Source organism: Molothrus ater, chromosome 7 (genome assembly GCF_012460135.2).
Source record: "Molothrus ater isolate BHLD 08-10-18 breed brown headed cowbird chromosome 7, BPBGC_Mater_1.1, whole genome shotgun sequence".
Taxonomy (NCBI): domain Eukaryota; kingdom Metazoa; phylum Chordata; class Aves; order Passeriformes; family Icteridae; genus Molothrus; species Molothrus ater.
The window spans coordinates 25,897,714-25,920,327 of NC_050484.2; the positions used below are offsets into that span (position 1 = coordinate 25,897,714).

At 36.0% G+C, this 22,614-nt stretch overlaps 1 protein-coding gene across 3 annotated transcripts in view; it reads left to right on the forward strand.

Annotated features, from left to right (window-relative positions):
* PTPN4 (protein tyrosine phosphatase non-receptor type 4) overlaps positions 1 to 22,614 on the forward strand; it is a 142,969-nt gene that overhangs the window by 65,525 nt on the left and 54,830 nt on the right. For all 3 annotated transcript variants that reach the window (XR_008508494.1, XM_036387030.1, XM_036387029.2), the window contains exons 2-8: positions 6,692 to 6,846; positions 13,307 to 13,414; positions 16,250 to 16,292; positions 16,389 to 16,467; positions 19,775 to 19,819; positions 20,063 to 20,115; positions 22,136 to 22,256. Coding sequence is in view for 2 of the 3 variants with exons in the window: in XM_036387029.2 (XP_036242922.1) it covers positions 6,692 to 6,846; positions 13,307 to 13,414; positions 16,250 to 16,292; positions 16,389 to 16,467; positions 19,775 to 19,819; positions 20,063 to 20,115; positions 22,136 to 22,256 (604 nt within the window). In the remaining variant the exon portion in view is untranslated. The remainder of the gene's footprint in view (positions 1 to 6,691; positions 6,847 to 13,306; positions 13,415 to 16,249; positions 16,293 to 16,388; positions 16,468 to 19,774; positions 19,820 to 20,062; positions 20,116 to 22,135; positions 22,257 to 22,614) is intronic.

Genomic DNA, 22,614 nt, shown 5'->3' on the forward strand with positions numbered 1-22,614 from the left:
AGTAAAATCCTTGAGTAATTTTTTAACTGAGAATGCTTATTAATTTAGGCATCAAGACTGCACTGAAATCCACAGCCAACCCTATGAAACCCTCGTGTTCCTGAGATGCATTAACAGTCTTAGAAATTTATCTGAGTAAGTGGCTAGAATATTAAATTAGTTCTTTGCTATTGGTTCATGTATAGGAGAAGCTGATGGTGGAGGAGAGGGGCTAAATTCAGCTTCTTTTCTGTCAGTTGTTGGACTTTTGGCCCAATATTTTCAGAAACTGTCCTATATACATAAGAAATAATGCTTTTTTTGTTAGATTTGGCTCTTATGATTGAGGATGTGGAAAAGGAGGATGTAAGAGTAGCTTATGCATGGAAATGCAGGTGAGATAATGGATGTTCTGAAGAGAACATAAGTATGTTTCTCTTGGTGACATTGAGAAGTGAAGTAGGATTTTCCTTTACTGTTCTATATTTCTGGCATCCATGAGGGATTTGCTCAAGCAGCTCAGTGTCTGCAGATAGTAGAGATCTTGGAGGAATGTGTAGAAGCAGCTGCAGATCAGCTCAACTTGTGTGCTGTTTTTGCACAGGAAGCGTGGAGACTGCTCAGTGCCAGGCTGTAAGGGAGGATGCAGGAATGCCTGACCCAGGAGCAGGAGAGTTTGGAGTCTGGGAGCTGCCAGCCCCATGCAGGTACCAGGCTAAAGAGCACAATCTGGTTACCCACCAGTGGAGAGAAGTAGTGGAGGTTTTGGGAACTTGAGCTTCCTAGCTTCCAAAGGCGGATCTCCTTGTATCCAGTGCCCTTCCCAGAACTGTGTAGGAACATAGTAGCACTGAAGAACCAGTGGCTGTAGTTACATTGTATGGTCAGAATAATTGTCCTAACAATTGAGTTGGGCCAACAGTGTACTGATGGTCAACAGTAAAGATGTGATATCCGTTTTCTTCAGTAAAGTTTTAGGAAAAGTTTAATAAGTGGCCATATGATAACTTTTCAGAAGTATATTATCTTCCTTATGTAGAATGAATGTGGTTGATTTATATGTAACTGATATTAAATAAACTTAGAAATAAAACAAAAGGGCCTGATAGAGCCTGGAATCATTAATGATGCTGTTGCCTGGCTAGAAGTCTTGCTGGAATCCTTGCACCTGTGACTGCAGAGTGAAATAAGTCAGGGTTTACATATGAACTTTAATGATACTTTCCATTATTTGGTCAGCATAAAGCAGGAAGGAATCACAGAATCTTAGACTATCCTGAGTTGGGAAGGACCCACAAGGATCATCAAGTCCAACTCTCATTGGAAGTTTCAGGATTGTAGTGCATGGGTCGATTCACTTAAATGAAAATGCATTTCTGCTCTGCTTTCATTTATAAGCAATGTCCTGAAGCTGTATACTGCATCAGAATTGCTGAAAGCTTTCAAAACAAGACAAGAACATTTTCTTTGAACTTAATGTGGAATTCCCTCAGAAAATGCATGACCAGCTAATGTTTAGCATTTTCAAACTAGTCTGGATTGAAACATTTAATGTAGTGTCACTAATGTGTTTTCAATAAACCTCTATGAAGATGGGCTCTAGGTGTATCTCACTGTTTGTCTGAATTGCAGTATGTTTTATTATTCTATTTAAACCTTCATAATTGTCTTAGTACATTTAAAAGGGTGTTTTTTTGTTTTTTATATATATATATATAAATAATTAAGTTGTCTGGATAATTTTAGTAACAATGGGGTCTGCATTTTACTTATTATATTCAAGCTGCATCGTGTTATAAGGACATGGGTCTTCTATGAGTCTGACCTACTTTCCTACTTCTAGTAGGAAATTCATGTACTGTGTTGGACCCAAATGAGCAGGTGGGCTACAGTGCAAATCTGTGCCTTCTGGGTTGCTAAAATACAAGCTCCTAAACAAATGGAAATCTGACAATGCGTGAGCTTCTATAGCTGCTTTAGATGAGCCATGAAAAATGAAATTTCTCATGTCCTTGCATGCACATGTGCATACAGTAATGTGTTAAGGTGGTTGTTTTTCTGTGCATTACATCAAGAGTCCTTTTAAAGAAAGTTCGCATCAAGTCAGCAAATTGGCTGCACTCTTGGATAAATTAAATTTCAGTTAATTACCTGCTTAACCAACTGCTTATTTATTAAGCTGCTTAAAATCAGTTAGTTTATTGTATGCCCAAGCAAATTGTCGTTATACTGGATACATTTACATAAAAGAATAAAGGATGCCGAAAATTCACTTGTGAAGCTTCTGTGTGCTCTTTAGTGCCCTAACCAAGCCAGTATTGCAGGAATGTTCTGCCCTTTGATAGGGAACACTCCCTGGAATTGCTTCACCACTTGAAACCTGAGCTCAGGCAGGAAATGTACAACTTACTCCCTCCACAGACCTGAGAGGTAAGTGGAGTTACTTTGCACGAGTTCTGTCCTTCTCCAGTTGCTGTACAGCATGTTCTTTAGATTGTTCATTCACATAAATATTACATGCTTACCAGAAGATGCTGAAAAATTATAAGCAGAAAACCTTCACCATATGCGAAGATTAAGTCCGGTTTAAATAATCCACTTGCATGTATAAAAATATTTTAGCATTAAGTGGCCGTGGCACTGCCCACAACATGGATATGCACACACAGTAGTACCTTGCTTAAGTTAGCCTGCTGTTTAAGCCAGATGTTCTCAAACTGGTTTTTTGGTTAAGTCTCAGCTTTTGTTTTTACTCCTATTTCTTTTGGGGATGCAGATTTTACTTTGGAGCCTAAAGCAGTCCTCTGTTCTGTACTAACATTAGCTATAATATTTTTATTGCAGAAGTATGCAATGAGTGTAGCTGAATTTCTGTCACATTTTCTCATTTTCTATATCAATATTTGTTAGGAAATCAGCTGTAATTTGTAACCTTATAAGCAAGAGCTAGCCATCTCACTATTAGTAAGTTTTCAAAATATATAGCAAGAATGGCAATATGTGTTTGGGAGACATAATCCTGTGTTCTTGGCTTATGTATTCCTGAAAGAAAGAAGTTGCAAAGATGATACGGGTACAGTTTGGGGCCAATTATGTTGTAAAACAAGTGTGTCAGTAAAACCAGTAATTGCAGAGTCTATCTGTGCTTAACAACCGCGTCCTTTTTGTTAAGTGTACGTGTGCTGATAGAGGTTTAAATATGGGTTGTGTGCACATGATTGGCCACAGAGCAGTTCTGTGTAATAACCCTGGCAGGTCTTAGAAGGAGGAGTATTTTTGAAAGTGCATGTGATGGTGAAGGTGTTTTAACATATTCTTACATTCTTCCATAGCTTCTTTGCTGACATAGAGGGAAAGATTAACTTGGAATGTGGCTTACAGAAGACAGTCAGTCTCTTGTCACCTTTCTCTCTATTAGTTTCATGGCTGTTTATTTCCGTTTTGTAGGTGCATTTCAGGATTTGAGTCATTATACTTGTTAAACTGTGTTCTGTAGTTGCAAAAACCTCTTCGTTTCATGCAAGAAACTTGTCTGCTATGAGATGGTGGTTCCAGCTACGGTGTATTTTATATGGGACATAGAATATAATGTTTCATTGCATAATCTGAAAGTACAAAACATAGTTTCTTAAGTCTACAAAGAAAACATTCATGAATTGCTGATGTCCAGCATGGTGGAACTATGAGCTTCCCACCGGGAAGATGCTAAACTCCACTGGAACAGCATGAGAAGTGTGTGTGCCCTATTTGTTGTTTCTTCCTTAGAGAGAGTGGAGAAGGCATTGCCCCTCCAGTCTTCACGATACACAAACTGTTGTTCTGGCCCAATGTAGCTGCTCCTGTTTCCATAACAAACTCATAATACAGTGCTTCTTTCTTGAATTTGATCATTTCATTTATGTACATTGAAAAAAATCCAGTCATTGTGCGTAACTATGCAATATTTTTTTGTTTGGCTGGAGCAAAGATGATCTGTGTTACAGCAAGAACCTTGATAGATCTGCAGGTTGGGTCTATTGAAGGGACAGAGTGAATGGTTTCATGGTGATAAAGGATTTTGAGGGTCACTAAGGGATGATTTTCTCTTTGCTCACTCTTTCGGATTTGTTGCTGTGTCTGAAACCAAGTTTTCTGTCTAGTTTAAGGCAGTGATGAGGAAGGAAAAAGTATTGCTGGTCTTGTCTTGATCAGCAAATATGACAAAAATAGAGGAAAGAATAGGAGAAAAGGTGAGACTTACCATTTTCTTCTCTTAAAACATGATGGTTTTAAGATTGTTTTCTAGTTTTTAATAAGTCCTTTTTTTTCCCCTCTCCTGCAAAACTATGCTTTGTTGAGTTACTCTCCTAGCTCACTACCAAATGCATTTGTGAGGACTGCAGTACTTAAATTTGAAAGCTGAACATTCCTTTGTGCACTAGTCTTTGTATTTGTGGAAAAGCACTCTGAAGATGACACTCACTGTTTCTTGGTTTATTTGTTACTTTTTCAAATCCTTGTATATTACACCTGCCAAGGGGTTGTTTCTGTGGTATGGAGAAATTGGTTTTAATCAAATTGTGTGCTTTCCTGAAACCTTCTTAGTTTTAGCTCAGCAGCAAATAGCATCCTAACATTTTGGCTGTAGTTCTCAGTTGTGTAGCTGCACTGATAATGCCAACCTTTATGCCATTATGACTAGTAAGGCTTGTAGATTGTGTGGCAAAACACTAGCTACAAGCCTTACTACTGAAATGTACATTGTGAAATGTTACATGGTTGGCTTGGATCACTGGTATGGAGGTTCAATTCCTCTTTGGTGTTTAAAGGTTTTCTCCTGCTTTTTATCATTGAGGTCTGTAGAAAGTATAGCAGAAGCAGCCTCTACATGAGGAGCTGTCAGATGGGCTTTGTTTTTAGGTTTTACTTGAGAGTTTTAATGTTTTGACACAATTTTTCATAAATTTGTCATTAAGACATAGTCATAAATTTAGCAGCTGGTGGCTTTATCTGATGTCTGTATCATTCAGTTTGTCTTGTTGGTTTAGCAAAACAAAAATAAACTTGCTGGAGTTCTACATGAATACAGCATTTCAGTTCTGAAGCCAGTGACCAAGTAGCCAAAATAAAAAAGCTGTCTGGTGAGGAAGCAGTTACTAGTTAATCTGAAAATGCTGAGTAAGTCAAAACAAGCATTTTGCAAGGATGGATGATCATCAAGCAGATTTTTGTATGTCTTAGGTGTGTGGTCATACTAAAGAGCTGAAGATGTGATCTAGAAAAGCAAAATACCTCCGGGATTTTTAGGGCAGTTGCTCAGGAGGTTGTCTGCAGGCAGTGGAAAGATGATGGAACTGCAAAGTCCCAGCTTGGTTCTTGGTATTCCACTTTCCCATGAGAGCCTATGTATCTGAGTTACCAACTATTTAGGAGGAATTGATCTTTCATTTCTTACCCCTCCCTCTTCTTTTATGTATATTGGAGCATAGATACCTCTTATGATACATGCAAGCTCTCTAATCACTGCTGGAATATTTGCTGTCCTCTGCTAAATTGTCCTTTTTTTTTTTTTTTGTCATCATATGCTCCTGTCCCCCTCCACAAATGTGAAGTTAATACATAGATGTGTTTGAAGGCTTCATAATTTTATGCAAGATCAGGAAAATCAATCTTTTATATTTGGTTTTGAATGTATATGTGCTCTTTTGCTACTCTCAGGGTATTTTAATTTTATGTCTCAATATATTCTCTACTTAAGTTATGAAACTTTCTGTTTGCTTACGCCCTTGTCAAAGGATGTAGAAATAGTTTGCTGAGTGTGTAATTAAGTGAATCGCAGGCCCTGATCCTGTGAGGCACTTGAGAAAGTAGCTGGTATCATTGGATAGAGCTGATAGCTTCAGGTGGGCCCATAAGGACTTTGCTGGGCTGGGGCTGGATGATAATCACAAGAATCTTAGATTAGAAGAGTGGAAGTCAATTCTTGCATTCTGTTGATTGGCTCTCAGCACAGGGCATACACTTGTGATGGTCATGGTTGCTTGCTGAGAGGATGAGAATTGTTTATGCTCCCAAACTAAATGTGTAAATCCAATCAAATTGACATAGACAGAAGATTCAGTAGTTTGACAAACATTAAACTATTCATGTTGTAATTAAAAAAAAAAGGGGGGGAAACAATGCTAATGTTTTGTTACCACTGTACGTTCTCATATTTTCTGATTTTATAGTGAATGCACAGGCCTTGCAGGATAATGCATCAAAGTCTGTTTGTTTGCTGTTTTCTTTTTCTCCATAAAGCTTTTTATGTAAGCATTTTTTGCTGTTTTGCACTGAAATTAGTTACTTAATTGCATCTAATATCAGGAAGCTAGTAGCCATAATGCCTAGCAATTACAATGCTTTTTGAATTGAAAATGTTGTTGTGAATCTTTAAAAACAAACAAAAAATGCAACGAGAAAACAGCAAACCCACAAAACAACCTTAAAATAGGGAGGGTGTGGACAATGGGCAGAAAGTAAAGGACTGAGTATTTTGGTATAAGGTTGTGTTGTAACATGTAAGGCGTTGCTTTCTTATTGGCTACTGTGAATTTCGTATTCACTTTTCTTCTGTCTGTAATGGACTTTTTAAATAATGGACTTGCTGTCTTTTCACCTTTCTTTGAAGTGAGACACTCTTGCATTTGCATTTTTTGGCTCTTTTTAAATGTTCTGTTGGTTTTGCCTGCAGACCCTGTGTGGACAGTAATGACCGCACGTTTCCGATTGCCTGCTGGCAGAACCTACAATGTCCGAGCATCTGAGCTGGCACGAGACAGGCAGCATACGGAGGTGGTCTGCAACATTCTTCTCCTGGATAACACTGTACAAGCTTTCAGAGTTAGTGTAAGTAATGCTCTTACTGCAAATCAATATCTGGCTTATTGCAGATCAATATCCCGAGCTTGCCTTCCTTTCCTGCGTTTGTATGGCTGGAGTTTGACTTTCAAACAGTGTGAAGTAGAGAATAAAAGGGGAAGTTGTGTTCAGGCAGGCATGCTTGTACACGTGTGCACAGTTACTGGGAACTTAGTCATTCTGGCATCCTCTGTCACACTAACACATCTTCATTTCAAAATCCAGTGTATGGAGCATAATTTATTTCTAGTAATTCTCTTCATGGATTAAAGTTGTCCAGTGGAAATGGAGGACAGTTTTGCCATTGAGTTGAGTGCAGCTTTTGTTCTGCTGCATTCTGGTTTTTATATTTTGAGCACGAGTAAGGTGGAGTGGGAACTCTTCCCATAGCTGTGTAGCTGTGTTCAGTCACCTGTATGGTTATACTTGGTCACAGCTGCCATCTTAGAGTATCTCCCTGCTCTTTGCTTTCCTCAGATAATATTATTGTTCTGTGATTTCCCTCACTTCAGCTCACCGCCTTCTACTACACTAATGAGAATGACAGGAAGGAAAATGGAAAGCTGGTTGCTGAATACTGAGAACTGCTAATGGAAAAAAATCAACAACTTTTACACGTGAACCAGAATTTAAAATATGTTATTCATCCCATTTTCTAATGAAAATGTTCATGATGTTGTGTATATGTTACACAAGCGCAACCCTTTCTTTCAGCTTCCTGAGGGGGAAAAAAAAACCCATGAAAAATAGGCAAGGACCTCACAAGAAAACATTAAAGCATTTAAAGTCATCTGTGTGTGAGAAGAACTAGAACTCCACAGGAAAGAAGCTGTAGGTTTTCCTGTGGTAGTAGAACTCTGCTTTTACTTTGAAAGCTATAGAATTGATGACTTATATAGAGAAAGGTTGAATAATGTGATGGTGAAAGTTAACAGGTGGCATAATAATTAAAATTTTTCAGAAGGAAATTGAACTTCGGCAAATGGAGTGTAGGAGTATCAAATAAGGCTGTGGCACTTCAGATGGGAAGTGAGGGAGAAAGTGAAGCAATTGTCAAATCTATATGGAGAAATACAATTCAGAGTATTTGAAGAAATTCTAATGCTCAGTAATTATATTGAATTATATTGAAACCCAGTGTTCAGCAAGGATATTGATAGATTTGAATGTTTCAGGGAAGATTTGTGAGAGGGATTGCCTTTTTCTGTTCTGTAATCAGTGGTTAGAGCCTGCAGCTGCTGATCACAAGTGAAAGCTGTTATCTGGCAAAAACTTGCAAGAATGCAGCATCCAGAGGCTTGAGGTTCAGAGGCAGATCTGATGGTTATTTGTTTTGGATATGTCAGTCAAGATGGAAGGGTTTAGGATATTCTCTTGAAGTATTTTTGTAGTTCATTCAAAAAATACTTAATTTTCCTGGACTTCTGAGTAGTAAAGTGTGGGAATTTTGGATGATGGAGCTGAGGGACAGATTTTTAAAGACTTGAATCTATTAACATCAAGCCTCCTTTCCCTTCTGAGATAATTTTTTCTATATGCTTTCCCCTTTTCTGTATCTCTTAACTTCTCATCCTTGCTAATAGTTTCCCAGTCTATACTGCCTGCCAAAAAATCACTATGTGCAAAATGTAGTTGGATATAAAGCATTAGAAGTGCATAAGAAATTGTAAATGTTGTCATCTTTGCTTTCAGGTGCATGAGTTTTCCATTAAAGTATCTGTCTTGTGTTTTTTTCTTATGAAGAAAGTAAAAATAGGGAAGAATAAGGAATAATTGTTGGGCAGTAGGTATGGGAGATGTGCTTCCTTCTGATCTAGGTGTTCAAAAGCTGTACATTTTTAGAGGATACTAGTGCCTCTAAGAAAAGCAGAATCACCAGCTATAAATCCTCAAAAGTCTGTTCTGTCTCTCCCAAGAAAAAATTATGTAATATGTTCTTACCACCTCCCTAGTGTACTAAATATTTTAGTTGCATGGATCATGCTTTACTGCTTAGACAGATCAGCCTGCAAGTTTGTCTATTAAAACTGAGTCTAGGGAATTAAAAGTTCCTCGATGCTGAACATCTTGATCTCATGTCTTAGCCTCAATCTGTTTTTTCACAAATAGGGAGTAATAAAGTATTCATTTGTAGCAAATGTAACCTACATGCCATACAGGTTCTCAGGTTTTATAACTTTGGTTTACTTTATTGTGGTTGACACTATACTTAGCCATAAATATTTATGGACTTGTTTTCAAAATAGGAAGAACAAAGTTAACATCAAATAAATTAGCACCTTTTATTTTTCTCCTGGTGATTGCTATAGGTATTTTGTATGCTAATGATTGTAAAAATCATCTGGAGGATGCAGTGATGTGTTAATAAAAATGTACTCAAATGCTATTTCTTCTCCAACAGCAAAGTGCTGATCACAGACAATGTCTCTCGATAATTTATGTGATGTTCTAAGTTCACAATTCAACCAGCCCTTTCCATTGATCTGAACAAAAGGCACCTTTGTGCTAAGCCTTACCTTGTAGAGAGCGTAACAAATCAAACCAGATAATCCCCATGGTTTATAGCCAGAGAAATGCTGCATTGCTTCCAGGCAGAAGAATCAGTTAGAATGTACCTGTGCCTATGTTTGAGGAGTAAAAACCCTTTCTTTAAAATGCTCTGCTTACCAAATGAAGAAATCCTCCTTCCATCCTGAAAAGCAGATTTCAGTAGATCATGCAGCTAGAAGAAAGAGGGCTGATGTGAGTTAACAACATGATCAGGATGATTTGCATTACTGTAAAACTGTTTCTTCGAGATCAAATTACTTTAATTTGTTTTAATTACTTGTTTAAATACGTAAAATTACATCTTTCCACGCAGGCTGGCTTACTTATATTTCCTGAAAGCCAATATGTCAAGGTAGATGGGGTGGGTTGTTCTGTGAGAAAGGCTAATGGTCATGGACAAATGTTTCAATTTGGAGCCTTTACTATCCCAGAACGTCAAACTTTATGAATTTACACTCTGATGGAAGCAAAGTGTAAAAACCTGTAAAATAACTCAAACCAAACAAGAAGAAACCAAACAAAGAAACCCTATACCACCCCTTTGTAATTTTAGACCTTTTTAGTAATTTTTAGTAATTTAATCTTCAGCATTACTTTGATACTTGCCCTTTTTTCTTTGACCAAAAAAAACAGAAATTAAAATAATAGCATCCATTGTAGAAGGAAAGGAGAGTTGAGCAGTGTTGGGGAGTGCATCTCCTGGAGCGTTAGCCCAGGCATTGTGGTGAGCTGCAAGGGAAAGGGGTTGTGTTGCCAGTAGTGAAGGAGCACAGCCTCCCACAAATATGTGAGCAGCAGAGCTGTGACCCTCTCCATGAAAGCCCAGAACCTGTCATCCCCTTCCTCTGGCATCAGAAATCCAAATTTTTTTGGGCTGACACGGCAGCAATGCCTCGTGGTGTTTGCTGTGGGTGCAGCCAGTTCTGTGGGCAGCAGCAAAACCAGAATGTCAGTTATGGGGATGGAGAAAAGGGTGGGAGCTGCTAAGCAGGCATCAGACCTGTGTAATGTGTAAACCTGCAGGTGTCTGCCTAAATTTTCACACATGGTGTTTGTGAACAAGTGACAATCATTTTGCAATTAAAAATTAATCTGTATCTATCTAGTGATACTAGATGATAAATAGCTCATAAAATGCAGTCCATGTATTGATGTCTAGTGTCTATGTCAAATTTGACCTAAGAAGCCAAAATTTGTGAGACATTCTGCCTCCAGCAATGACTAGTATGTGCATATAACCCTCTAATTCTTCAATTCAGAAAAAATTGGACATTTTTGTGTCTAACTCTTGTGGTTTTGTCTTAGATAGCTCCCATTTTTCATACATGTTTTCATTATTTCTTGTTTTATGAGAAAATAATAACTTGAATCTGTAGCAACAAAGCAAGTTTCTTATTATGCTCATTTACATTTATTTGGTTTGCTTTTTTGTAAAAAAAAAATCAGATATTTAAACATGCTTTCATACTTTATATATTTTTGAGCAGCTGGTCAGTGTTATGGTAGTATTACAAGTATTTTGGATCTTTCTCAACAAGCAGAATTGTGACCTTCACCTGCTTTGGCAAGCTGCAACATCATTGCATAAATATCAGAGATGGGTTAAGCTAAGGTCTGGTTTTGCTAGATGCTTATCTTTATTTTGCACTAAGTAAAACATTGTGATCCAAACAAATGCTTCATGTTGAAACCTGTCTTCTCTTACCAAATTTGCTGCTCAATTGCAGGAAAAATACCTTCTTGCGGTTGTGGAATGATGTTCTGTTTTTCTTAATTCAAACTGATCAGCCAGTTCTAAGCTTTTTTCATTAGGAAGCGTTTGTTCAGGTTTTTAAGAAACAGTATACATTGGCAGGATTAGATTGGAAAAAAGCTACAGAGATGGTATCTGCATGCTGTTAGAGGAAGTAACATGTCAGCTGTGGTAATTGCAAGACTAAACTTAGGTTCCAGACATCTCCCATTTTCTGGTAGTTACTGTTATAAGTTCTTAGTTTGTGTTCTTATTTAAATCTACGTGGGAAAAATGCCAAGAGGCAATTAGTGTTGCTATGTAATTTTAAAATTAGCTTTATTTGCTGTAAAAACCGTACTGATTATTGGTTTATTTCAAAATATAACAGAAACTTCCAATTTAGTAAAAATTAAAGTGACTATATTTGGATTGTATATAAAAAATGCCTTATGCATTTATGCTGTTGTACATTTATTGTGTTAACATCTGGTTTTTTCTTTGCTTGTTTTTAGTAATTTGTAAAGTAAATTTTTCAGTGGTGGACATCTTATCAGTGGTGCTCCTACATTTTGTAAGACATCTTCTCTGTACCATTTAAGGAAAAATAAGGTCTTTGGCAAAGTAAATACTGGAATTCTTAGGTCAATTTAGCCAGATTTATATGGGACCTGAAATATATCCCTTATGTAATTTCAACTTAAAGATATATGCAAAGTTATGGGTATGATTGTCCTCATGGTATTATTTCAGACATAATTTGTGTATAATTATTCTCTACTTTTTTATTATTTTGAAATAAATTATCATGCTTCTTGGAGGTTTTAGGCTCAAGTAAAACTGCCTCTGACAGTTTATTAAACTTCAGTTGAATTCAGTGTAGTTTCATCTGAATAAAAAAAGTTAGTTGTGATAGGATGCGCTTAGATGTTAAAAGATGTCTGAAGGTAGATGTGTAGATTTTTCTCTTGTATGGGTATTAATGGAATTCTTGCAACCTTATCTTGATCTTTTAGCTACGTACTTCCATTTCAACAGCTGTAAAGGTAAACTGTTATGTAATCTCTATGCAAATCAGGGTCTTTTGGGAGCAGAACAGCAGGGATTTTTGTTCTAAAACTCTAAAATTATTCTTACTGCCTACAGTAAACAAGGCACGATGTATCAAATCCACTGTAGCTGCAATAATACTTGGCACCTAGAAGATTATTAGAAGCTTCTCTGCTTGGTGACAAAAAGTAGAAAATCTGGGTGGAAAATGTATCAATCATCTCTTTCACATTTCTTCTTGTTTGACAGTTCTTGCAGAATTTTGCTTGTCTTTTGTATTTCAAGGTGCTATGACACTTTTAACTTCTTTGGGAAACTCCCTTCAGATTTCACCAAACGTATTTATTGAGTCCTGTCATAATGGCACACTCAGACTTTCAATTACTATGTTGGCAGTATTTCCAGGTTAGGCAAAAAATTGCTAGGTACTAACAACTACAGATTCTTTTTATATCATTTTGTGGGTAACATTTGTCCCTGTAGTAGAAATCAAGTTTGTTCACTTGACTCTGAAAAGAAGTGTTACTGCTACTCAGTTACCTTAAATTAATTAATATAGAGTGAAGTGCTATCTTAGAATGTATGTTAATGATACTTCTTGGTTAGGTATTTGGCTGTTTCAGCTGTCTATGCCATTAAACTTTGGAAACATTTTCAATATGCTGGTTCATTTAAAGTCAGGAATAGATTTTGAGATCAGGAAGGATATTTTGTGTAGACCTGTACATTTGAATTCGGTGACCCAAACAAGATTCTTGTTTGCACTGAGTTCTTTATTAATTCCTGACTGTTTTTTTTTTCCTTTTCTGCTCTCCTTTTACATATCAAATTTGGCTAATGAAAGGCTTTCAGAAATAATCATGTAGCTAGCTGAGAAGTGAGAAGTTCTTACTGTCAGAAAATGTCAGAGAAGAAAAATGATTTCCTTACATATGTTTCAAAAAGAGATGAAGCTCGTTTAAAAATAGTGCTGCTGGGATACACTTTGTGGTATTTTAAAAAGTGCTGCTAGAGCACATCTGAAAGAATTTATATGTGCTCTACCTGCCTGAAATCTGTGTGTCCAGTTATATACATTTATTGATTAAAGAAAAGGTCTGTATTTTTTCTCTGCAGAAACACGATCAGGGCCAAGTTCTGTTGGACGTAGTCTTCAAGCATCTCGATTTGACAGAGAGAGATTACTTTGGTTTACAGTTGGCTGATGAATCTACTGATAACCCTGTAAGTTATCCCTTAAAAAACTCTGTTTTATAAGTACAGTCTTTAAAACTCATAATCTTGTTCATCACTGTGGTTTGTGTTATTTAAAGAGAGGTAAATAGAAGCCATTGCAAGATTTTGCTGTCTTCCCCAGCTGTCATTTGTGAGGGTATCTATCATCTTTTATTGTAGTTACGATAAAATTGCATGTTAATAGTCCCAGGTTTGGAGTAAAATATGGAGTTCTATGCTTATGAAGTAATATCTTAAAAGGATATTGCTTGTTTTATTTTATCTGTTTACTAGATTGCATTATCATTGTCAAAAAAAGTGAATTTGTTTTAGATTTGTTTAGTAGTTGTATTTGTCATTAGGACTTAGAGAATAACAAGGGAGTTTTAGATTGTCGTGTATGGAGTTTCTGTTGGTAGCCCAGATACCTTGGTGATCTTTCAGTAGTGCTTGGTATAGTCCAGTATCTGACAAGGGCAGTCATTTTATCACCTTAACAAAGAAGGGACTCCCTTGGAAATGAGTATTTACAACAGTTCATGGGCTTAATTGGAAGGAAATTCTACACAACTGAAAATTTCATGAGTAGAAACTAAAAGATGCAAATGTAGCATTCACTGCACTAGTTACTGGGTCCTACTGGCATCTTGATTGCCTGAAGAGCACTTCTTGGATATTTTCTTTTATAAGTATCAAATGGTCGATACTCGTTTTGCAAAGTGCAGTTTAGCTAAGCATTATTCCTTATAAGACAGTTCTTTACCTAATTCTTACTATATGTGCAGCACAATGATGGGGTCAAAACTTACTTCCCAATTTCATTCACTTGTTGACAGTTCTGTTAAGACATTGGTGGACTGCCTGTGTAATATTTTTATTCTAAACTTTGTTTCAGGCTTAAAAAACATAGGCAAGCAGAAGAAAGGCTGAATTATTTTTCATCTTTTTAAAAGAAGTATTTAATTGAATATTGGTCAATATTTCACTCAACATTCAGAAATTTTTCTGGCTTTCCAAAGGGTAGACCTCTAAGCTCTCTTTCTTTTAGTTTATCTCTCTGGAAGCAGCTGAGTACAACACTGTAATACAAGGATCTGATTAAGGGTTAGTCTGAAGCAGTGACTTATCAGGTATTTGGTACAAGAGCATACTTTAAAGATTGTTTTAAATTTTTTTAGTTTCTAAATATTTTGTCTCTTCAGCACTATCTAGTTGCCATGAAAACAATGTGTCAGAGCTAAAAAGAAATATTACCGATATTAGTCATGCAAGCTTGAAGAATGCATGGGTTTGAATAATTTCAGATTTTGATGCACATTTACTTTTACACTTGATTCATTTGGACAAGGACACCATATTGGGTTGATGAATATTCTAGTTATTTGTGAAATAACACACCAGAATAGTGCTAAGATATAGTTAATGCAGCAGCAGATAAGGATGATGAGGAAAAGGGGATTCTGCTAATTGAGTGTGAAACCTCTACCATTGTGTTTAAACATGGATTTCATGAATTGCAGAGCCTTTGTGGTTTTTTTATAGTATTAATATCGAAGGGAAAAAAAAGTATCTGTTGACATGTTTTGAAAGACTCTTATATAAATTACCTATATATCCCTGGCTAGAGTGTTCTTTAAGCTTTTACATTTAGTCTTAAAAGTTAATTGATCCTGTTTGAGGCTTTTTTTTTCAGGTATTCACACTTTTGAGGCTGCATCAAACAGTCTCTTTACTTCCTCTTAAGCTAACTACTACAAGGATACAGCATGTGGATCTAGTCATCATTATTTGTTATTCCTCATGAAAAAATTCAGGCTAATGAATTAAAAAATGACTAAAAATTACAGGACTAACTTCAGATCCACAGTGTGTGTAAGGTAGCTCAGGTACCTGTGTGTTTGCTTCCTCATCCCTCACCTGAAAAAACAAAAAAGCCCTGTGATAAGTGTGAGGGAGTTGCACTCTGTAAGGGTTAGGTGTCTGTCAACTGCTTAGGAACTGTGCCCATATAACGATTTCCTCAGGCTTGTGGACTTGCCTTGCAAGGCAGCTCAAGGAATTGAGCAGTCTTTATACCAAAGATAGTCTTAGGAGTTACCTGGACTGAGTTGGTGTGTACAGAGACTGCTGGGTTGCTGATGGGCAGTGGTTTAAACAACTTGCAGAACATTCCAGGCAGTCGTACTTTTAGCTGAAATTTGGCCACATTGATTTTTATAAAGCTCTGCCTGTATACAGCAGTGTTCTCTTGCAGAAATAATCAATATTTGGAACTGTTCAGTAAAATTATTCTGTAGTCCTTAATCCAGGAGGCTGAGTGCTGAGTCTCTGGCTTCCAAGATCAAGGTAGTGATGTAGCAGTGCTGACACAGGCTGACAGTTTGAGCCAGTGGGATCACTCCCTGGATGTGGCAGACTCACAAAATCCAGAGTCAGAAGTACTGGAAGTAGTTGAACAAGTTAACTTCTGAGTTGGGTAAATGAGCCTGCTTACAGCTCTTCACTAGCTTAGGTGGTTCTTCTTAAAGAGTAGCTGACAGTTGTTAAACACATCTGACCTCTCTCAGGCTCCTGTGACAATCACGGAAGCAACTCAAAGGGGAATTACTGCTGTAAAACAGGTATCTGAACAACATAGGTTAATCGTGGGGAAAGAAGAGCAGTAGCAGTTGTTGATGATAGTGCTGATGTCTCCAGAATCAGTAATAAGCCTGTGTATGCCAGTGAGGCATTTTGGTAAAAGACCAAGTAAAAAGTAATAAAAAGCACCAGTTTCTTGATGTATAAGGCTGTGATTTGCACTTTGTTTCTCTGAAGTTTGTGTTACAATTTGTCTCTTTCCAGAGGTGGTTGGATCCAAACAAACCTATCAGGAAACAATTAAAAAGTGAGTAATGTATGTATTTCGTCAATTCATCTATTGTTATTATGCTGTTTTTCCAGGGTGCCCTGATTAATTAGAAATAACTTTTCTTGACCATAGGAGGATCTCCTCACAGTCTGAACTTCAGAGTTAAGTTTTTTGTAGGTGACCCAAACAAGCTCCAAGAGGAATATACAAGGTAGGTCTGGTTGCTTTGTCAATAAAATACTTCTCTAGAACTGTCATTAATTTCTTTAAGGTATAACATGGAAATTTTCTTTCAACTCATTTTTGTTGTATGTACAAGCTTCTAAGTTTTGTGTAATAATTACAGATATGAGCTATGCAGTAGTACCAAATCAGTATAACAAAAGGCCTCTGTGAATAAACTTATGAGTTTATATGCAAAGGGAAGTAACTACATGAAGCAAATGCTACCAAGTAGAAACAGAAAAGGGAAAATAGAGAAAAGAGGAAAAACTTAATCCCAGTATTTACCAATAAGTACAAATTTAATTCTATCCTTCCAAGTTCTCCTTTGTGACAAAAAAATTGCTGAGCATTCTGCATGTTTTCCTCCCCAATTTTCTACTTAATAGTAATAAAATTAATCTCTCTATGGTTGTAGTTGTAGTTTGAATCACGTAAGTTTATTTTGATAGCAGTGTGTGGAAATCTGTTAAAGAAAATGCTCAGTGTGAATCAAAATCAGAAGCTTGTGAATTGCAATTAGTCCCTGAAGAAATGCCTCAAATTTTCCATATTTTTAATTACTTCTGGCCCTCTACAAAAATGGCATGAATTGACAGATTGGAATTTCTGGATGTCGGCCATTCTGAAAACAGGTCAACCCCATTCAAAAAAATGATTGCGGATAGCATTGGAAACCTGAGTACCAAAACTGTGACAATTTGAGTCCACATTTGTTTGTCATTGCCTTTAATTTGTCATGTTTTGGACAAAATTCTGCACATATCTATGCAGACAGAATTCACTAAAATAACTCCCAGAGATTCTGCATGAGACTTTGTTTTACTGAAATATTTACTCTAGGAAAATTTGGCAATTTACTCTATCAAAATAATGAATAAACATGTTTTCTGAATTAAAGGAAAATATGTAATATTCCTGAGGAGATGAAAAAAAGGATAAATGTTGATGAGTGTGAAGTAAACCATAAAGAAGGAGAAAACCAGAGAAGTGCTATTCTCTAAATACAAAGCTATAAACACAGCTTTCTTTTAAATGGGAAATAATGTATGGTTTCTGTATCTAGGTCAGCTCTGCCTTTTTTGCTAATAGACCTAATTGCCCCTGAGAAAACTCATTTGTATTTGGAATTATTGTAAAGAGATATTATCCATGGGCTTTTTTGGAGTGAAGTTAGGATGCCATGTCACAAATATGGATCCTTTCACATAATCAGTATTCCTGCCTCAAAAAAGGGAAAGAAAAGACAGTGCAACTTCTGACAATTCCAGCTGAAGCTGAGACTGCTCCAAAATGCTCAGTTTTTACAAATTCCATGAGAACAGAGGAATGGCTCAACACATGAAAGCAGCATGAAGAGCTGTCAGGGAAAGGTTCAGTGTCTTGTCAGCTCTCTGTGTGTTCACGTGAGCGAGGCAGGTTTGAATGCCCTGGGTCAGGAGAGGTCAGTGGGAGCTCAGTGTGTGCTGGAGAGCTTTGCTTGGAACTTGGCTGGGGAGGGAATGAAGCTTCATTAGTGCTCCTCGTGGCAGGGAGAATTGTTTATTAACGTTGACTCCATTAGCAGTAATTCTGTCCTGCCCTTCTCTAGCTATAGCTATATAAGCAAGATGAAAACATGGTCATGCAGTGCTGCCTTTGTTGTTTTAGTGGAGTCTGTTGTTCAGGCTTTTGCAGATCTGCTTTGCTAAAGCTTGTATTGATTTCCCATTTTGCTCGATAATATGAGAGGCTTCAGTGTCCAAACTGGTGATTGGCTAACAAACCATTAACCTCACTGTTCACTGAAAACAGTGGACAGAAGATGAGCTCTGCTTGGTGTCCCTTAATCAAGATGTCCTTTAAGTACCATGAAATATTTCTAATAAAGCTTTATACCAAAAAAATCCAAATAAAATGGAAGTGCAGCTGTATATTTGTGAAGAGATGCTCAAGAAAAGCATGTGAAGCATATCTATTTAATATATGTTTAACTTGTAATTTATTGCATTTATTAATCAGTAAAAAAATTTGCTTTATCTATTTTTTTATTTCAATATGCATTTTAAGTATTTGAAATATTTGAGATCTCTAAAGTCTGGAGAATGTCTAAGTTTTAACTTCTTGAGGTTAATATCTTTTAACTAAGCTTCTTGCCTTTTTGGTCAGTTAAAGCATCTCTAGATGTTTTTGTAGGGGTTGAGCTTGTCAGTTCACAAATGTTTTCCCTCATATTCTTACAAACATGGAATGTTTTACCTTTCTGCTGTTATATAGCTTGTAAATAATTGGATTTCTCTGTGGATATTTGTAAATGTTTGTGTAAGACTTTAAGTGGTAGATAATCCACTTTCTGAAGACTACAGTTAGGAGACGTCATGTTATGTGTAATAAAGTGATATATTTTGGCTTTAATTTCTTAGTTGAAGTTGTTGTTGGGAAATAAATACTAAATATTTAGTGCTTTTCATATGTAATATTGGTGTTTGTAATGAATTAGTATGGCCCAGCTTTTGATTTAGAACTACACAAAGGAAAACATGATTGTTATAATAGTAATAATTTAGGGTTTAAATTTATAAGAAAGCAGAAATGATGTTTAAATTTGCCACTCAGTTATACTTTTATTAAAAAATTTAAAAGGCAGTGGAGACAAATTCTACAGCAGCTTTTATGTTCTGTTACAAGGATTTTTATTCTGAAAGTTTAAACTTTTGCTAATATCCTGTCACCTTGATAAATCTTGTTTGGTACCCCAGTGCAATCTCTAGTTCAGTGAAGCTTTGTAGCAGGTGTGATTTGCCACTTGATGTAAATGTTATACTCTTGTCAAATTTTCTAAAACCTCTGAGTGAAATACGAAGGAACTAAACTGAATGAACAAAAGATTCATTCTGAGACATTAACAAAATATTTGGGGTTTGTTGGAGAAACAAAGGAAGTAATTTAGAGGGAAATTGGTTTGTACTTTCTGGCTTGTTGGAGTTCCAAGTCATGGTGTTTCTGGTGCTCCTGTTTGGTGGAAGTAGTTGGTGTTTTAAAATGTTTGGCTGTTCTTTTTGTTCTATCAATCTCCTTCTTGACTTGAAAGAGTGGGCATGAAAAAGCTAGATTAATTTCTAAAACAAGCATTTTCACATCATAATTTAAAGAAAACTTGAGCTTCTGAAGGGAAGTTAACTGAGAGGTGTAATAGCATGCAAAATGTCCAGTGTTAGTTTTACACTATCTGCTAGCAAATTATATTAAATTGATGAAAAATGATGGAATAATTTTAATTTTAATTGTAGTGTTTTTTGTTTGCTTTTCTAAATAAGGTACCAGTACTTTTTGCAAATTAAGCAGGACATTCTTACTGGAAGGTAAGATATTTTTCTTGTGTTAAGCATTAAATGCAAATCTGGTCAAGAAAAAGTTCATAATGGGAGATTTTGCCTGCAAAAATAAAAACATATTAAGATTAAATCACTGTCTATGCAAGTGGAAATGTTTATAATAATTACCTGTCAAATTTGTCCATAGACTATAAAAGACTAGGGTTTTCAAAACCAAATGTCATATGAAATATGTAATTTTATTTATTTATCATTTTAAAAACAAAACAGATTGCCCTGTCCTTATAATACTGCTGCTCTTCTGGCTTCCTATGCTGTTCAATGTAAGTATAATTAGTGTTTGTGTAATTGCTAATACTGAAATAAAAAAGTCTTATTGATTAGTTTCCAAAGAATGTACTTTGTATAGCATTATACTTTGGTGTTTGTGGGCATGGTGCTAATTTTCTCATGATTAAGGACATTGATTGGTTGTCCTCCCCCAGCATGTTTTGCTGAATTGGATATGGAAAAAATACTTAAAGCCACACTGTTAGAAAACCCCAAATCAATACTCTTTAATTCCTGTGCATTCTGAAGCATGGAATTGTGGCCTTGATAATGATACTAAAAAGTATTTCTTAAGACACTAGAACATTTTTAACATTCTATACAGTGAACCTCCAAATAGGTGTGGAAAAGGGAGTTCTGGTCTTATCTGGCCAAAAGGTTCAATACCTTTCTTTGCAATTTTAAGCCACCCAGTGAGTAGATGAGTCTTGAAAACTGAGATTTAGTTTTCTTCCTCACTCAGTTTTTCTTCATAAGCTGAAATGAAGCAATCCCAATATATTCATTCACATTCATGTGTTTTTTTACTGTTGAAGATACATCCACGTTAGTACTTTGTATACTTTGTACATATCAGAGAAACGGTGTCCATGTTAATACTTTCATAAAAAATATATAGTAATGGTGATGTCATGTTTTATGCATGGTTTTTCTCAGTGGTCACCTTTTTGTAGGTCAATCAATAGAACAGTTTCTCTTAAACAAAACTCCCACACTTCAGCTGCCTGAAAAATGTACTGCAAATGCTGTCATACCTTAGGAATTTGTCTTAGAAGAGATGAAGTATTTGATAACAGGACCTATGAAAACTTGATAACATTCTAAGCTTTTAAGAACACAATATGGGTTTTTCTGAAATATTGTAGAAGTGGTGGGTATGCACAATGCATTGTATTTACATTTATCCATGACATCCTGCTGCTACTAAGTTTGCCAGCGTGCAGAGTTCTAATGATTCCTGTACCTGCAACTTCCTGGATTCTTTATAAATACATGTAAATAGCAGATCTCAGTCCTTTACTCTTGGATTTCAGCAAGGAGTGTATTCTGCTATGAAACCTGGTCCAATTTTCTAGTTTTTAAATTATTTAAAGTAGGATCTGTTAGAGGTGATGCAAGTGACCTTCCCTTCCTTTCCTCATCCTCCTGCTCAATAAGTGCCTTCTTCTGTCTTGTCAGTGCTGCTAGGCCTGCCCAGGACCCCAGATCATGATTTATTACTGTTATCTCTCCTCTTTTCATTTTATGTTTCTTGTCTATCACTGTGGATCTGCTACATGGATTGCAGATACTTAAAGCTGATTTTTTTTCTACTGTGGTTAGAAAACCTCAAAGAATTTAAGCAAATGTTGTTAATATGTTGTTTTCTGACAAATGTGATTGTAATCTATTTCTTATAATTTTAGGAAAGTGTTACAAGTTATGTAAACACACATTTTAGTAGTTTCAAGTAGAATAGTTTCAATGTAGGTGTATGTATGTGTACTTTGTTTCATACATACAATTGAATGTGCAAAGAATATTTTTCTAATGCTTCTGAGTGTATTTTGGTGCAGAATGAGTAGCTGGACTTTGCAGATCTTCATAACGAAATAGCAGTTGTAGTGCTAAAAGAATAAACTTATGTAATCACATGAAAACAAGCAAAAGTAAAATATTAAGAGAAAATTGAATACTTTACTATATGTATATATGTATATATATATATATATATCCTACTTAGTGCTAGCTGTAATGACAGCATTTATGGATTGATTTGTCTGTTAAAAATTAAACACTTTGTGGACTTCCTTCATAAGTGCGTAATCAAAGCTCTCTCTAAATAATCTCAATGATATTCACTGAGAGTATGATTGTTCATTCAAAAGGGAAGATGGGAGTCCAAATGTCTTCTCTATTTTTCTTTGCTGTGGATCATAAATTTTGTGGGAGCAAACTCGTGTGAATTTGGGGGCATTGCACAATGCCAAATACATCAGTGATAAACAATAACCTCTCTCTTTAATATTTTAGCCGAGCTGGGAGACTACAACCATTCAGAAAACTTGCCAGGCTACCTCTCAGAATATTCTTTCATCCCTAGCCAGCCTCAAGACTTTGAAAAAGAAATAGCAAAATTACATCAGCAGCACATGTAAGGATTTACATCAGAAGATACTGACTTTGTCAAATCCTGACTGCTGATGCTGTGCTATTATACAAAACAAAATAGTATTTTTTCCTAAAGGTTTTGGGGTGGGTGGGTTGTTGGGTTTTTGGTTGGTTGGTTGGTTTTGGTTGTTTCTTTTAAGATAATGTGATTTTTTCTTTTTCTAGATTAAATACCTGTATAATAAATACCATTGATGGTCTATACAAAATATGACTATCTAAATTAGTGAAATAATGAACATGTTGAGTTAAAGGTTCTCTGAAAACAGCATTTGTGCATATTATGTTGGATATTAACTTAGCCAGATATATTTTCTTTAAGATTTCTTTTCAGTCTTTGG